We start from the raw sequence: 18,098 nt of genomic DNA, 5'->3' as shown, positions 1-18,098 counted from the left end.
GAAAAACATGCAAAGTTATAATTGTATTTTTGGTGTCTATCTCGACACAATACTCATATCTCTAAATATAATTACTTCCTCATTCATGAAGTAGTTGTAAATTGCTGGCCAGCCTGAAGTGGGGTCCATTTCAAACAATCCAGAAGTATCTTTGATACACTTGCACTACGTCTTCTGCGATTTGTTTGCAAGTATTCCAACATTCATAGTATGTGCATGTCTGTAATTGAGGAGGCATCTCTTTACACTCAGAAATGTACCCATACATGTTGGGAACGACCAATCCCTCATCGGCTTCAAACACAAAGAGCATTCCTGTGGTGGACGAATGTTTAGAGTTTTGTTTTGAAGTCCCTTAAAGAACACAGTAGTGTGCACCCTGATGATGCACCATACAACACAGTTAGCAGAATAGAAAAAATTCTTGAGGAAAATGGATAGGCTGCACTTGGTCCCAGATACCTGCACAGGCACAAAATACATCAATGAACCATGATCGTTATGGCAACAAGCCTATAGGGTCTGACACCACAAATATTCAAATTTCATGACCACATTGTAATCGAAATAGACTTTCAACTTATTAAGTTGTGTTACATACATGCAGTATATGTTGAAGAGAACAGACACCAGTGGGATCTGAACCCACTGGACTCATCAGAATGGGATATGTCAGGCGCTGGTTGTATCACAAGCCCATTGGTAGAGGCATAATCTGATACCTCCAAACACAGCGAATTATTGCCTGCCTAGCAATTCTTGATGAAAAGTCTAAGTGTTTTTATATAGCAAACACCTAAAAAGCCGTGCATCTAATTTTTGAAATGCTCTGTTGGTAGGGAACTTAGATTTTCTGTTAAGTAGTTGCCTTGTAATAGTTGTCATGTCTGAGGCGATGTGTATTTCAGCATCTAGACTGCAGTGTCTCTTTGGTTTACATTACTCTCAATTTAAGAGAAACTTATGTAGAGCCAGGCTCAGTGGCTCAGACGGTTGAGGTGCTGGCAGGTTCGATCCTGGCTCAGTCCAGTGGTATTGAGGGTGCTCAAATACATCAGCCTCATGTCAGTAAAAGAACTCCTGCAGGACAAAATTCTGGCACCTTGGCATCTCCAAAAATTTAAAAAAAAAAAGTAATAATAAAAAAATGGGACATAAAAACATTATTATTTAACTTACATAGACAAGGTAATGTCTAGAAGAAGAGTTTGATTGTATTGCCTGTACTTTGTGTGTCTTTGAACCATAATGTAATAATAATGATGAATGTTTATAATGTGAAGTGGATGTGTGTGTTCACAGCCTGGACGAGCGTCTCATCCTGTGTAGTCGGTCGGGAGTGTCACAGACCACGGAGGCCCTGGAGATGCCGCGTGCGCGTTCAGAAGACAACAGCTCTGGGGACGTGTCGTTTGCCATGTCCACAACCTCTGGGGGGCTAACCCCTCCGAACTTCTCCTCCACGGTGTCCTGCAAGGGGAGCATGAGCAACACTAATCTGAACGGCGGTAATCAACACGGCACTCAGCAACACTCCGCTCCGGCGTCCATCAAGAGCATGAGCATTTCGCACCTTCCCTTCGACCTCAAGAGCATGAAGGTGAGAGCAGCCGTGCATGCAGAGAAACAGGAAACCTCTTCAAACGAAGATTCCAAGATGTCCACTGCCGATCATCAATCGTCCGTGGTCAAGAGCATATCTACCGACCACCAGATGGCAGCGGCGCTGGGGACCCCAGTGTCCGCCACGGAGGTCGCGGCTGCGCTTCTCGGAGTCTCGTCCACCACTTCTCTCAATAACTTCCGCTCGAGTAACTTCGGCAACAGAGAGAGCAAGCACAGGAGGGCAGTGGGGCACATCGACGAGGACGATCTTAGCACACCGTACAATCACTACCGCTGTTTATCTCCAAGCGAACAGCATTTAAACCATCTGCACGTCAAGTCTCACCACACGGGCACAGCAGCGACACCCAACAGGTTCCTCAAGAGGCAGTTCAGTCTGGACCGAGGAGACGACCCTGTTCACGTTCTACCCATGACGTCCCTGTCGACCATGACGCTGGACACGGCATCGTCCACGTCTAGGACCTCCTCTACAAGCCGCCTCAACAAACAGAACTCGGCTGGAGCCGCACACGACCTGGAGAGGATAGAGGAGATCCCACTGGCCAATTCCGGCTCGCCCGGCCATCACTCCAAGAACAACAGCTACTTCCGGCAGCGCTGCGAGCTTCCACCATTCTCGGCATCCTCCATGTCTGTATCCGTGGAGTCCCTCAACTGAACTTGTAGGACACTTTATTTAGGAGCTTTCGTAGGGACTGTCACAAGCTATCACTTGTCTGAGGCCTGCTTGCTGTTGACAGAAAGTTTCCCAAACTAATAACAGTAGAACCCCATTTATCTTAAATAAAGAGGGCGGAACCACTTTGGTTGACGCATTTTTTTTGGATGACACATGGCAAATATTTCTGAAAGTTAAATGCTGAAATAAAAATTCATAAACTCTGATAAGCAAAGGTGCATACTGTATATTAACATTAAAATGTTTACATAATGTCACTCATTGTATAAAATCAGTAATTTTCTTCTGAATTTTCTTGGTGCAGCGCTGTTGCGCCACCGTTTAATCAATACATCAGCCGGTGTAGATTTGTTGCTTTGTTCAAAAAAGCGCGAAGCGATCTGAAACAATGAAACATTTTCTTTTGTTACTACTGAACTGAATACTGTATGCAGTAATTTTATTACAGTACTTTAATTAAAGCATGTGGTACTGTATTTTAATAATTCAAAATCAGTCTTACCATCATCTGATGTAATTCGATTCTTAGAACTGCTATTGTCAAGGTCGGAGTCGTCTGCTTCAACCCTTGGCAGTAACATGGAATCCACTATTTCTTGAGCTGTTAAACTGAGTTCAGCATCATCTGATTGTAACCACTCATTAGCTGGCCATACACGGACATAATATTTTCGCAGGCCTCGCCTTTGGGACCAGATCCGACAGACTGCCTGCCAGGCGTGACCTTCAGAGACCCGGCCTTCTGCTCGCCATCAACTGTGACACCAAGCCTGTCGTGTTGTGCAACATAATCTGTCAACATTCCAGACCCTCCCGTTAATGGAATGATCCCTTGGTTCTTGGCAAGCCTCATCCACTGGCCTTTCAAACTAGTTTGAAATCCTTGCCAGTCGGATCTGCCATACTTAGAACTGTGCGATGGACATCGAAGCAGACATTGTCCAGAAGAAAAAAGAAAATGCTGTTGCAGGTGTTGGAATGTGCATTTTGTTATATGTTATATCATGCAAACAGAAAAATCGATTGAAGTGGATGAAATCATGCATAGGAGAGCGAGACAGCTTTAGTCACATGAGTCTGATACAACACCTGAGAGAAAATGAACCGGACGATTACAAGAATTATTTGCGAATGCTAAGGGCTTTACGTTGCACCGGCACAGATAGGTCTTATGGCGACGATGGGACAGGAAAGGCCTAGGAGCAGGAAGGAAGCGGCCGTGCCCTTAATTAAGGTACAACCCCAGCATTTGCCTGGTGTGAAAATGGGGAAACCACGGAAAACCATCTTCAGGGCTGCCGACAGTGGGATCCGAACCTACTATCTCTCGGTTGCAAGCTCACAGCCGCGTGTCCCTGACCACACGGCCAACTCGCCCGGTACATGCTTATCTAACAGCATATAATCGCTGTAGTCCGTTCGCAAATAACTGGGTGAGTTGGCCGTGCGGTTAGAGGCATGCGGCTATGAGCTTGCATCCAGGAATTAGTGGGTTCGAATCCCACTGTCAGCAGCCCTGAAGATGGTTTTCCGTGGTTTCCTATTTTCACACCAGGAAAATGCTGGGGCTGTACCTTAATTAAGGCCACGGCCGCTTCCTTCCAACTCCTAGCCCTTCCCTATCCCATCGTCGCCATAAGACCTATCTGTGTCAGTGTGACGTATTGGCACTAGTATAAAATGACTTGTTTTGCGTAGCTATTACTGGAGAACAGTCTAGTTGAAAGCGTATTTAGATTACTGTGGATATTGTAGCTTCTAAGCTGAAGAAGGAGGGAAGGAGGATACTGAAGAATGCTGATTGCGATACCTCATGTTTTAATTGTCAGAGACATGGCCGCTCTTTATACATTTCAATAAATTTCTCTAACAGTGCTTTTGTCCACTCCATGCTTTCCTTACAAGAGGCTTGATCTGTGAGGCGAGGTCTTTCCGTTGAGGCGCTGCCAACAGGTCTCGCCTGTAGCAGATAACGCCTCGAACTGATCTCCCTCACTAACGACCAGTCCTAGCCTGTCGGAACGCGTCACAAAAGGCCTCGTCTGTCACAATTCCTTTCCGTGTATGGCCAGCTATTCACCTTGCACATTCTCACATCCTGGAATTTGTTTCACCATCTCTTGCAGGTTGTCATCATTTTCCTCATCTTCCAAAAAAATAATCCCTTCATATAGTTTGTTCCAGGAATTACAAAGAGTCACTGATGTAATATTTTTCCAGGATTGGGCACACCAATAAATCACTCAGAATAGATCGTAGCAGGAACGCACGATAATGGCGTTTGATTGCTTCCAGAACTCTCTGGTCCATGGGTTAAACTAAGCTCATCACATTAGGGGGCAGGAACAGAACATCATCACTTTCCAAATTCCCTGGGTGTGTTGGGGCATTGTCAATCAAAAAAAACTGTTTTTCTGGGCAATCCCTTAGACTTAAAAAATTATTGAACGCTTGGTACAAACTTTTGCAAGAATCATTCTTCCAAAAGTTGCAACGACATCCAGGCCCTTTTTGAGCTCTATAATAAACTGGTAAGGCAGTGGCGGCAATATTTTTAAGAACTCTAGGGTTTTTCACATTAGTGGCAACCTATGAGTGCCTGAAGCCATTGTAATCCTCTCCTTATTCTTTTGTGACCTGGTGCAGATTGTTCTTTTATTGATGTTTTTGGCAACATTTTAAAATTTAACCCTGTTTCGTCAGCATTATATACCTCACCTTTGGTCAATCCTTCACTGATCTCTTCAAATTTTGTTTTATAAAGATGTAACTGATGTATGCCATTTCTACTTTTAAATCTATCTAGCCATCCTGAACTAGCCTTGAAGTTCTTTCCATCATCCCCTAACTTTATAGCCAATAATTTAACTTTCTCTTGAATTATAGGACCAGATAATGGTATTCCTTTTACACGTTGTTGTGCAGACCGCTTCGTGTACCTCTTCATACCCACCCTCCTGTTTGGTATCTTGGAGGAATGCTCAGTTAATTTAGATTTTGTCTTTATCCAATCTGCCACTGTTGACACACCAACTCCATAATCTGCAGCAACATTTTGCAATATCGCACCATTTTCCACTTGTCCCAATGCTTCGATTTTTTTTATGCTTACAACAACACGTTTTCGTTTAGTTGACATCATTCAAGGAGCACGCACTTTCCACGGTACTTTTAACACAACTGATTACTGTATACTGTACTTTGCTACTGTATTTCAAAAGAACTCAGTCCAGATGCCTGCGACAGCATTGGTAGGATAAGATAAGGTACAGTACCATTGTGAAAAGGTATTTCATGTTGCAATGGGGTAAGAAAAACATTGGAACTACAGTATAGAACTGCAGGGCCAGTGGAACGACCTTGGGTGAAAGAAAAATATGAATGGAGAAGGGTCGCTGGACTTCCCTGGTTTCACAGAAGCTGCAGTAAACAAGATGAAAGTTCGCAACTGAAGCAACGTTAACCACAGTCTACATAATCTTGATGAATAATAATAATAATAATAATAATAATAATAATAATAATAATAATAATAATAATAATAATAATACACTAATAATAATAATAATAATAATTTCTGCTTGTTCAAGAAAAAATGTATCATGGAACGAACTAGAGGGTAAGAATCTGTTTCGTTTTATGCTACACGTGCATTCTGGCATAAGTCATAATATAAAAATAGGGTTCGCCTAGTAGCTCTCAGCACATATATCAAGAGAATTACTAATATCAACGGCTAAGAACACGAGGGTAAAACAAAATATTAAAATACAACTTTGCCAGAGCAGTACATTATAAAATGATAGTTTTCCGTATACTGTTTCACTTTTGACATGAAATATTTGCTACTGCAGGTGATAAACATCAGAAGAACAAATTATTTCGAAAATAGCATTCAATTATGAATCACAACAATGTACTTTCACCACATTGTTGAAACATTAACTTGAAGTTAATCAATACACGTTTTTCATAACAAGCTTGAAATAAAAACAATGAAGTGTGTGTACATCTCAATCCAATGAACATCATAATATATTGTGAATATTATCAAATATTGATGCAGTCTTATGGTTCAACTTATCTGTGATAAACTTTCCATGTTATACAACTAAACTTTTGAGTGAAACATTCTCAAATATCTTCAGCTTTTATTTTGGTATTTATCATGCTAACTGATCTGAATTACCTAAGAAGGAAGTTTTCAGAAAAAAACCCACCATAGGCACCTTACGATTCTGTGACTAATGTGTCTCACTCAGGAAAGGTCACGATATAATAACAGCTGTGATGGGCTCGAGATCTCGAGATGACGTGTGGTCAGCGCAGCAAATCCGGTGCTGCTATCTCACAGTCAGCTCAAACCAGCCCTCAGGTCCAGAATGAAGTTGAGATTCGATCACCAACAGAGTAATATTTGGTTTAATGATCCACCCAAGTGAGAACACTCAATCTTAAAATATTTTATGCAATCTTTGGTACATGATTTGTCATTTATTTAAGAATTTTTTCAGCCATAGCACCTCAAAAATTATCTTATCTAATTAAAATACAGAATTATTACTGTCCAATAATTAAAAATTGATAAACCCATGTCCTTTCTAGAACATTTAAAAAACACACTAAAATCAATGCATACTTTTTCTATAATACTGTCCACCACTCCCTTAGAAAAAATATTTCACATGTTAAAATTTGATTCATAGCATATTCTTCTAATTGGTGTTGCTTGAGGTTTGACATAGCTTCAGTGTAGTGAATGAGGTAGAAGTCGTGGGTGAATAGGACCTTATCATTTAACTGGAGAATACTGAAGCTTTCAATCTCATAAAATTTAAGAGACGAGGTCCTCAAGTTGATGTTTTTCCTTGCAGCCTAGCTCTGACCTGCTTCTTGCCACACTATTCTGTATTTTAATTAGATAAAATAATTTTTGAGATGCTATGAGTGAAGAAGACAAAACATGTACCAAAGAATACATAAAATATTTTAAGATTGAGTGTTCTCACTTGTTGGATCATCAAACCAAATATTAGTTCTTAATTAAGCTGTATCAGTTGAAGTTTGTAAACTGGAATACCAACAGAGTTCCGTGACTTTTCAGCGACTGCAAAACTCCAAGTTCTCTTGTTCTTTTACAAGTTGCAGGGATAGCTACAGGTGACGTGGAACCAGCTCATGCTGTGCATCACTAAGACATTTCGAGCATAGTCCGATGTAACTACTGATCTGTCGCCCAAGTGGCAGATTCCCTATCTGTTGTTTTTTTAGCCTTTTCTTAATTGAACAACTACAAACTGTGTGTTGTGTGATGTTCTCTGAGCATTTCCAAAGATGACTGCACAATGTAGAGATCTGTTAGATGTGATAGTGATCGTTCTGTCCCATTAAACTTGTAATTTCTTGTTTTTAAACAAACATATGTATAACAGCCATCATTTAACTTTTTTGTTTTATTGAAAACATGGTCATTATTTTTTTAAACAGGAAAATTACCTGCAGAAGCCATGTTTGACATTTATATACCAAGTTAAATGACAAGTAACTAGTTTGTGACATTCTCTACTTACACTTGTGCCAAGAAACGTTTAGATTATTACAGTATAGTGTGGAGTCTCGTAGAGAACTTGTGGTTGAAGTCCGAGACTGTTTTATTACAAAGTGAGACGTACGTAGTTTTGTTGGACAATAGAACCCCGATGTGTATTTAGTGTGTATATAAACACCGATATTGTACATAAACTGATATTGTAAATAAGTGTGTTAAAGATGTAGCGTTTAAAAAATGTAGAAGGATTTATTTTTGGTGTAACTTAGTTTGTTTATAATGAGAGGGGATATTTTGTTGTAATGTTGTTTGTAAAGGTAGGCCTAGCCCATGTGTTATTTCTCTTGTACGTAGGGATGACATTGACAGCTGACGACAACTTGATGGAGGATAGTCACGTCCTGTGTTTACATCGTCATAAAATTTGCAATATAAATAGCAGTGTTCTCCCTAAGACCTTAATACTGTGCGCACCGCCTGGATATGTGCTAGTTACATATTGTTTAAAAACTGTAAAACTGTTTATTCAATGATAAATCTTCAATATTGCAACAGTTGCATTGGAGTTTAAATGTTTTGCTTGACTATTACATAGTGTGCACAAACGGTTCCTGGATTACTGCGGAATCACTTGCGAGCACACAATTCGACGTGTCATGGCACTCCATGGCGACAGAGCAAGCAGTAGAACTTCTAAACATAGTTCGTCATGATAACTCTAAAATAGTTCAATTCTGCAATGATGTTCACCTGTCTCATATTACTGTTCCCCTGAGGGGAAGCAACTGAAATATGATCATTTTCATTTTTATGTAGTAGGCCCTATTCCCCACCCGGCTGACAAAAATTTCTGGGGAGAACACTGAATACGATTGATTGCTCTCGTAATAATCTGCCGAGGAATGTTACGTTAGAGATTGAACTCTGGCAGCCCCTTGGGAATGATCTGAGCTATAGACCCAAGAATTCTTTCCATCAGAATGAATAGGACCTAGCTCAAATGGCAGATCATCCAATGCAATATCAGAAGGTTGTGGGTTTGGTTCTCAACGGTGTCCCATTGGCTCTTGGGGATGTACTTGACTTTAAGTAATAAGCTGAAAGTTTATTTCAAACTGAAATGCAGTTTGCCAGAGGCTGGCATGGTATAGAAACACTTGAGAATGAAGTAACTGCGGCCACAGCTCGGTGGGAGTGTGTGTGTGTGTGTATGTAGTAAAACAAAGAATAGGTGGGAATAAAAACAGGAGGGGTCTTGCAATGAAAAGCTTATTTGAGGAGGAGGAGTTCAGCTCACACAATACAAAAGCGAGGAAAACTTTCCCTGTGGTGAGGCGATACCACTCGTCAGTTGGAATGTCATCCTCGTATCCTTAGGATATAAAAAGTTGTATGTGATAACAGTTTTGGTGTTCTCTTTGTATCATTTCTAGTAAACAAACAATCGGCCTAATTCTTCTCCAACTATGACCTTGCTTTCTTTCTAACTCCGTCCTTCACTTTCTTTCTTTCTTTCTTTCTTTCTTGTCGAGTGAGGAACATGAGTGTCGAGTTTCCATTTCTTGCCTCTCAATATGGGTAACTGTGGCATGAGAATGATAGACCCTTCTGGCCAAGTGAGGAAAACATTGGGGAACTGTGTAGACTCAAAGCAAGTAGGCAGCAATACAACATGAGTGAAGGAAGCACTAGTTTAAATGTAAATGTCTGACGATCAGCTGTTCTTGCAGTCAGGTTACACGGGTCCTGACTATTTTACCTGTCAGAACAATGACCAACTACGGTCATTACTGAACAAAAACATGGCAAATGGCTACAGTCAGCCAAATGGTCTTCATTTTGGATATGAATGCCAGCAAATTGTTGTAATATCTTGATGAAATGTATTTAAAACATGGCCATTAGTCAGCTGAAAGGGGAACATTGAGTGTTTTTTAATTCTTTATTTTCATCTGTATCTTATGAAGGAATTAATTATCTTGACTATCTTGCTACATGCCATGCTTTCCTTTAACTTAAGAAAAATGATTAGTTGTACAAAATGTTATAAAAGTGGACTGGTGTGAGGCAGCGGCTGATGGACACCAATTCCTCTCAGTCAGTAATCAGATGCCATTTGTTATCAGTAGTACAATAGATAGCTGTTGAATTCCCTACATTTAGCAAAATAAGAACATGTCAGGTTTATTTAAACAGCTGTAACTGTCAACATCACATACAAAGCGTATGCCACATTGCTGAATGGCAACCCACTCTCCATCGGTGGAAATAAATATTTAAATTTAAAACATGACCTATTGCAAAAAATAATTGAATCAGATATTTTTACAGCTACATTTGAGAGTTGATTTTCGATAACCCCTGGTTGAGATGGCTATCATTTTAAAAATTCTCTCTCTTTTCCTTTTGTTGAGACTGGATATGACAGTAGAGAACTCTGAGCATCATGTTCCTTGTCACTTGGTCTTGTTTTGTAACTTGTAAGACTCGAAGACAATCTAACTAAACAACAAGTAAGTGTAGATGGGCTCTGGTTGTCTGTAGTTCCCCTCTTGAAGCGCACAATATACATCCCACTTGGCAAGGCCGTTCCCTGCTCTCTTGAACTCTCTAGTCTGCAGACACGTACTAGCTAAACCTGCAGTTTTACGATTGTTTATTTTACCCCCATCTTCTCACACGGACGGGTACTCAGGTAAGTGCTCCTCTCTCCCCTCCATTTGTTATGTGTCTACTCTATCCAGACACACTAGCATCAAAACCTTTAAACTTGCCTTTGAAATTCTCTAAATAATATTGAAACTGATACTGCTGGAGGTACATGTCCATTCTCATCTATTACACACTAAAATATGATATTTAATTATTCCGTTACATCTATTATAAATGCTATACCAAAGCATTCACAAATCATCAAAGTATCTGTTTTCTTTTGTTTTTGAAATCATGTATTGTAGTACTTTCCCTCTGTTTGGTACAGTGTTACAGGAGAGGGAGACACTGTAGGAATGGTGTCTACAAGACAGTCCGTAGATTACTGCATTCACTCTGCTTTGAAGCGGAGACAAGTCGAAGGCACATCACCAGATGTGCTAACTCCCCTTATTTAAGCGGGAGACTCCCTCTCTCCAGATCGCAGCGACTTATCTCCCGATTTCGAGAACAGATTTACTATTCCTGTAATTTTTAATAATCCCAGGCTTTTCCTCGTTCTTTCAGTAGCTGGAGAGAATTGTTGTGCAATGGGCACAGGCGAGACACTGGTGTTGTTAAATACGACAGAATCTAATGTAATTCTTCTAATTTTATCATTTGCACATAGCAATGCTGACTGCAAGACTATTTTTAGCAAATTTATGATGACAAAAACTCAATTCAGATGAAAGCTTCCCCAAAAAGAATTCTGGAAAGAAATTAAACCGTAAAACCTGTTCAACAAGGCCAGTGCTTTGAGCATAAATCTAGTTCATAAATTTATGAAGAGGCCTAAGGCAGTTACAATGAAGAGCAGTATTTTAGTTAGTATTTATAAAATACTTGCAATATTCCAGTATTTATAAATTAATTCTTTCTTTCTATTTTAATGCGTTTACCCTCCAGGGTTCAATTTTCCCTCAGACTCAGCAGAGAATCCCACCTCTACCACCTCAAGGGCAGTGTCCTGGAACATGAGACTTCATGTTGGGGGATACAACCGGGGAGGAGGACCTGTATCTCACCCAGGCGGCCTCACCTGCTATGCTGAACAGGGGCCTTGTGTGGTGGATGGGAAGATTGGAACAGACAGGCAAGGAAGAGGGAAGGAAGCGGGTGTGACCTCAAGATAGGTACCATCGTGGCATTTGCAGAGAGAAGAAGTGGGAAACCACAGAAAACCACTTTGAGGATGGCTGAGGTGGGAATCCAACTTCCTCTACTCCGTTGAACTGCCTATGCTGAGTGGACCCCGTTCCGGTCGTTATACCCCTTTTCAAATTTTGCGGCAGAGCCGGGAATCGAACTCCGGCCTCCGGGGGTGGGAGCTAATCAAGCTACTACAACACCAGAGAAGCAGACTAATTAATTAATTAATAAGAGAAATTATATAATTTAGTAGTATAAAGTGCTGAATATTCGTCAAAGTTACGTCATCAATGATGTGTCATAACATCTTGTAACAATATGCCACAAAAATATCTCGTGATTTTTTACTTTTGAAAGTTGGCACATCTCTGAACACATTATGATCTTCAGCAAGCATAAGAGCTGTGGATATCTGCACTGAAATCAACAGAACCAGTGTCATTACAAACTGTGTTGTTGGCCTTTCAGAGATTTCAGTGGGCCACTGACAAGTAGAAATGTGTGATACGGACTGATGAGTCAAAATTTGAGAAATGTGGGTCACATTTTCATCAGTATGTATGCTTTTGTTGAGGAGAAAGAACACCAAGAGCAAAGCATGGGGATTGTTTGCATGGTGAGAGGGGAAGGTGTCTTGCAATGCAGAAGCATCTGGAACTGACATTAGTTCTGTGTAAGAAATAAACACCTGGTCTCCCTCAGTCACCCAGCAAGTTGTTATGTCTCCTGGCAATGTCTTTTGCAAGCATAACCACAGACATTTTCCAGAAGACTGTCGAGCAGTAGTTTGAACAATGTAGCTCTGTTATTTGAGCTTGTCAGTTTGTAACTGTGTCTAGTTGTTGCCTAATAAATAAGAAGAGCTGGTGAGTTTAAACTTTTTGATGCTGATGTATACTTTCTTACCTGAGCAGTTTTGAGTGGAGAGAACAAGCGGATGGGAACGGGCTCCTCCATTTCCTACCCCTGACAGACCAGAGCCCTCGGTGTTGTGTGACCGTTAACTGGGCAGCAGTTTGTATTGACATTGTTTGTGTACAGCAACAATCTACCAGATGTGATAAACAAATGTGAATTATGACATTCGTTGTTGTTTCTTTTCTCCTTCCCTTCCCTGACCTCACAGCAGCAGCATTACTAACAGTACGTGAGTTAAAGCTTAACCCTGTATTACTCAGTCTGAACTCTGAATTTGACTATTCATTCTGTTTCTTCAAGGAGGGTTAGTTTAAACTCTAGGTTAAGGTCGAAGTCAAGTTAACCTCTCCTTTCGGATGCATTAAATGGTTAACTCGAGGCTAAAAGCAAAATGGCCACTGTAAACCGTGCGTTGAATGCAGAGTTGTTTTATTTAGATATTTTCATAATAATAATGTTATTGGCTTCACGTCCCACTGACTACTTTTACAGTTTTTGGAGATGCTGAGGTGCCAGAATTTAATTCCGCAGGAGTTCTTTTACGTGCCAGTAAATCTACCGACACGAGGCTCACGTATTTGAGCACCTTCAAATACCACCGGACTGACCGAGGATTGAACCTGGCATGTTGGGGTCAACTGTCTGAGCCACTCAGCCCGACTAGATGTTTTAAATGGTGTTCCTAACAGAAATAGACTTATAAGGGGAAAGTATTTTCAAAATCTATCCAAGTAATGATTTCTGAAGAAGTGAATACTCCTCCTATACTGCAGGTATTTTACACACAGGATCGTTCCATGTAACAGTGGAGACAGCTACAGTCAGCAGAATGGTATCTAAAGTGTCTTACCGTTTAAATTGCTTGATAGTTTGCACTGTCTCGTGGGCAATGTTTTTAAACTCCCTTGTAATTTCTTTACATCTGTGACTTTTTACATCTTCTTACATTCTATAGTGCTTTGATACTCAGTGACTAACCCAATAACTTAATGCTTCTTTATTTTTATTTTTTTACATCCCACCGACATAGATAGGTCTTATGGCGATGATTGGATAGGAAAGGCCTAGGAGTGGAAAGAAAGCGACCGTAAGGTACAACCCCGACATTTTCCTGATGTGAAAATGGGAAACCATCTTTAGGACTGCCGACAGTGGGGTCTCACAGCCACGCACGGCAACTATCAGGTGTATTAGGAAAGAGTTGTTCAGGTTACCATGGAAGTGCACAAGTTGTGTGCCTCAGCCTCCTTGATTGGTACGGTAGTTACTTCCAGCGAGGGTTAATATCATGTTAATGAACCCTCTCCCAAAATAACTGACTCGCAAGCACAAGTTAACCTTCCTTGATGCAACCGGGCCTTAACCTAAAGATTATAGGAATATTTATCTGGCAAAAGTTCTTTCCTCTCCTGGAGGAAATAGGTTGCTGCCAGCAAACAATCAGCCTATTTTTGATGTAAGCAAACATCAAAATGCTGTTTTAGGCTTGGAAAAAGAGTGAGACAAGGCTGCTTGCTCTCGCCAGAATTGTCCTTTGCAAGATTCACCTCACAAAGAGAAGTTAGAGGAAGAATTATCTAGAATATTAAATTTGCCTGAGCTGGCAGCAAATTCAAACACACGAAATTATAACATCACAGAGTAAAACATCAACATGTCACCAAAAGGTAGGAAAGAAATCAACAAGTAAAACGGGTCAAGGATTTTGAATAAATATTGACAGAAGATCTTGAGTGTGAAAGTGAAATGACATATCTTTTAGCTATGACTAAACAGACACTTGTTTAGGTGTGATATACTGCAGCGAGATGTGACTAGAAGGAATTTGGTGCTGGCATCATTTGCAGAAAATAAGCTGAGTATACAGGATGACTGATGTTCTAACTGGAGAGACGAGAAACACATTAATGAAGCGTCGTCATCCTGGACCAGTAGGAATCCTCTAGTGCTCTCCCGTCCATGATTAACTTCTCTAGATTTTCTCCAGGCCGTCTCTCAATATGCACTATTATTTCACATGCGAGAAGAAACACGTTTTAAAACCTTCAGCTCCTGAAGAATGGACACATTGGTTCTTCTTGCGATCGAAGGCACACGTAGCATTCTACGCCACCACCACGTTTCAAAGTCATGGATGTGTTTTATGTCTGAAGCCTTTACACTCCAGGTCCCTCAGCCATGTGAGAAAACAGAGAATACAAGGGTTTCTTTGTATTATTAGTAATTCACTGTTCTACCAGATTTTAGGTAGTTTCGTCATAGCACTGCTCTTCTGTTTCTCGGAACTTCCCACATCACTGATTGTTTTTTTTTTTGTTTTTTTTTTTATTAAGATAATTTAGAGTCACTTTAACCCTAAGGTCTTATCGTGACTTCTAACTGTAGAATTTACATTAAATTACAGTAGGGTGAAGAATGGAAAAAAATATAAAAGTGGTATTTTAAACTGAACAGTTAAATTTTTGAATACAGGCCAGTGTCTTTGAAAAACTTGATAATTTGTTTGCACAGTGAAGGAGATGAGTGTGTCCCCTTAATATCCTTAGGTATACCGTGGTACTGGCGCCATTTGTCATACAGTGAACAGTCTGTTATGATGTGCTTCACAGTCAACACACTATTGCATGTTGTACAGATGGGAGGCAGTTTCTTCTCAAGGAGGTAGCTGTGACTTATCTTGGAGTGGCCAATCCGTATTCTAGTTATTAGGACTTGATCTTGCCTGTGAAGGTTGTGAAGATAGTGTTGTACTGTAGATTCCGTTGTTACTTCATGGAGTTTGCTGTTCGAAGTTTGAAGCCATTTTATCTTCCACTGTTGGTATAATTTTGTTTTAGCATAGGCAATAATGTCAGTGTGAGGGATAGCTATTGTTAGATCGCCTAGCGGGAGGTAAGTAGCGTCTTTAGCTGCTTGATCAGCAGATTCATTGCCTTGAATACCTCTATGAGAGGGTATCCACACAAAGATGACTTGTTTGCCTTCTTTCATGATGATGTTAAACAACAGTTGTATTTCTTGTACAAGGATGTGTTTCGATGATGGACTTTCTGTTCCGTTTAATGCACTTTTTGAATCAGAAAAAATGATGGTGTTATTACAGGTGCTGGTTTTCAAAATATATAGCATAGCCTGCTTTATTGCGTACAGCTCATTAGAGAATACTGTATAGTAGTCAGGCAATCGGTATAGCATGGTACGTTCGGGATATATAATCCCACATCCATTTCTTTCCTCACATTTTGATCCATCAGTATAGATTGCAGTGTGCCTTGGGTATTTATTAGAAATTTCAAGAAATAATTGATGGTAGTGAGATCTGTCAGTTTCATCTTTGACACTGTAATTTATTTCAAAGTTAATTTTTGGAAGGGTAATAGTCCATGGTGGGACATTAAGAGAGTTGTCTGCGAGGAGTATTGGAGGGATATTTAAATTTAGTTCTTCAAGAAACTTGGCTATTCTGACATTGAAAGGCTGTGGTTGTGATCCTGATTTAATGAGTGTACCTTGATGCTTGTTAGGAAAAGCATACAACTTAATTCTTGATTCACTCATAGTTGCTACCTTGAGCGCGTAAGTCAAACTTAGTTGTCTACGTCTAATTGTGAGTGGTGGTTCATTTGCTTCTATTTGAATGCTGGCTACTGGACTGGTACGGAAGGCTCCTAGAGCAATTCGAAGAGCTGAGGACTGGATGGAATCAAGGATTTTGAGTGAAGACATTCTTGCGGAATTGTATACAATGCTGCCATAGTCTAATTTAGCCCTTATAATGGCTTTGTACATGTTCATTAGCACTTGGTAGTCTGCCCCCCAGTTCTTTGCTGCCAGGATCTTCATTATGTTCAGCCTTCGCAAGCAGTCATCTTTAAGGTTTTTCAGGTGAGGTATCCAACTTAACGTAGTGTCAAATAAAACTCCTAAGATTTTCATAGTTGTTACTGTTTCAATTTTGTGATTGTCCATGTACAGCTCAGGGTCTTGTACAGTATGTTTACATTTGGAGAAGAGTATGCATTTGGTTTTAGTTTTGAAAAACTTGAACCCTGTAACTTTAGCCCATTTTTGGATATTATCAATTGATTCTTGAAGTAACTGTTGAGAAGTTAATTTATTTCTTCCTGCACTTAGTATAGTCAAATCATCGGCAAAAAGGCAAGCCTTTACTGGTAGGTGAATGTTGGAGACAATGCCATTTATTGCAACGAGGAATAATGTGACACTGATGACTGATCCTTGGGGAACTCCATTGTCAATGGTTACTTCATGTGAAAGAGTTCCATTTGTCCTGACTTGAATTCGGCGATCTTTAAGGAAATTATAAATGAAGTGAAGCATGTTTCCTGAAATATTATGTTTCATCAGTGTTTCAATTAGATAGTCTTTCCACACCATGTCATATGCCTTCTCAATGTCTAAACTAACAGCTATGAGGTGCTGATTATTTAGGAAAGCTTCTCGGATTTCTGATTCTAAACATATCAGAGTATCTGTTGTTGAACGTGCTTGACGAAAACCATTTTGTGCATCACTAAAAAAGTGTATATGTTCCAAATACCAGCGTAATCTCTTGTTAACAATTTTCTCCAGTAGCTTACACATTGTATTTGTCAAGGCGATGGGATGATAATTATCTGGGATCAAAATGTCCTTTCCTGGTTTGAGTATAGGCACTACAATAGCACAATGCCATTGATCTGGAAATAGTTTGGAACTCCATATGTAGTTGAAAATAGCAAGTAGATAATTGAGTGCACTATGTGGAAGCTGTTTTAAAAATTCATATGGAATGGTGTCTGGGCCAGGACTAGATCTGCCACATTTGTTGAGTTCTGTAACCATTTCTTGTAACTGTAAAGTATCATTATAAGCATAGTTCGGTGTAGGTACAGTTTCACTTAAGTCTATTGGATCTCGAGTTGTTTTCATGCGAAGAAATTCAGGTTCATAATTGTTATCGCTAGAGATTTTTGAAAATGATTTAGCCAGTTGATCAGCTATTTGTTGAGGTTCATTTACAATTGACCCAGCGACTGGATCTCTTAGAGAGGTAATACAGAATTTATTGTATTTGCCACTTATTCTTTGGATTTTATTCCACATAACTTTTTGTGAAGTTTGGCAGGTTAAGGAGGAGATGAATGTTAACCAGGAGGTTTTCTTACTTAATTTTATTTTATTTCGTGCTATTGCTCGGTGTTTTTGAAAATTGATTTTATTTTCAGGCGTAGGATTTCTTTTGTATAGGTAGTAAGCACGGTTTTTATTTTTGATAGCCTCTTTACAGGAGTCATTCCACCAGGGAACCGTTTTCTTGAAGGGTATAGGAGCTGTTTTTGGGATGCTCTGGTCAGCAGATTTAATTATTACTTCAGTGAAGTGTTGAACAATATCATTGATGTGCTTAGAAGGAAATTTATTTGTTGGAGTTAGATCGTTTAAATAGTTATTTACAATCTTTCTAAATGATTGCCAATT

General features: G+C 39.9%; 1 protein-coding gene across 2 annotated transcripts in view; it reads left to right on the top strand.

The window, feature by feature from the left end:
- The window catches only part of LOC136885430 (retinal guanylyl cyclase 2), a 301,136-nt gene extending 297,655 nt beyond the window's left edge, over positions 1–3,481 (top strand). For both annotated transcript variants that reach the window (XM_067157975.2, XM_067157974.2), the window contains exon 21: positions 1,303–3,481. In XM_067157975.2, the coding sequence (XP_067014076.2) occupies positions 1,303–2,287 (985 nt within the window). In that variant the 3' untranslated portion in view covers positions 2,288–3,481. The remainder of the gene's footprint in view (positions 1–1,302) is intronic.
- Positions 3,482–18,098: the final 14,617 nt, after the last annotated feature.

Source organism: Anabrus simplex, chromosome 14 (genome assembly GCF_040414725.1).
Source record: "Anabrus simplex isolate iqAnaSimp1 chromosome 14, ASM4041472v1, whole genome shotgun sequence".
NCBI lineage: Eukaryota > Metazoa > Arthropoda > Insecta > Orthoptera > Tettigoniidae > Anabrus > Anabrus simplex.
Note: the sequence above shows the minus strand (reverse complement) of the source record. Positions and strands in the feature narration are given on the sequence as shown.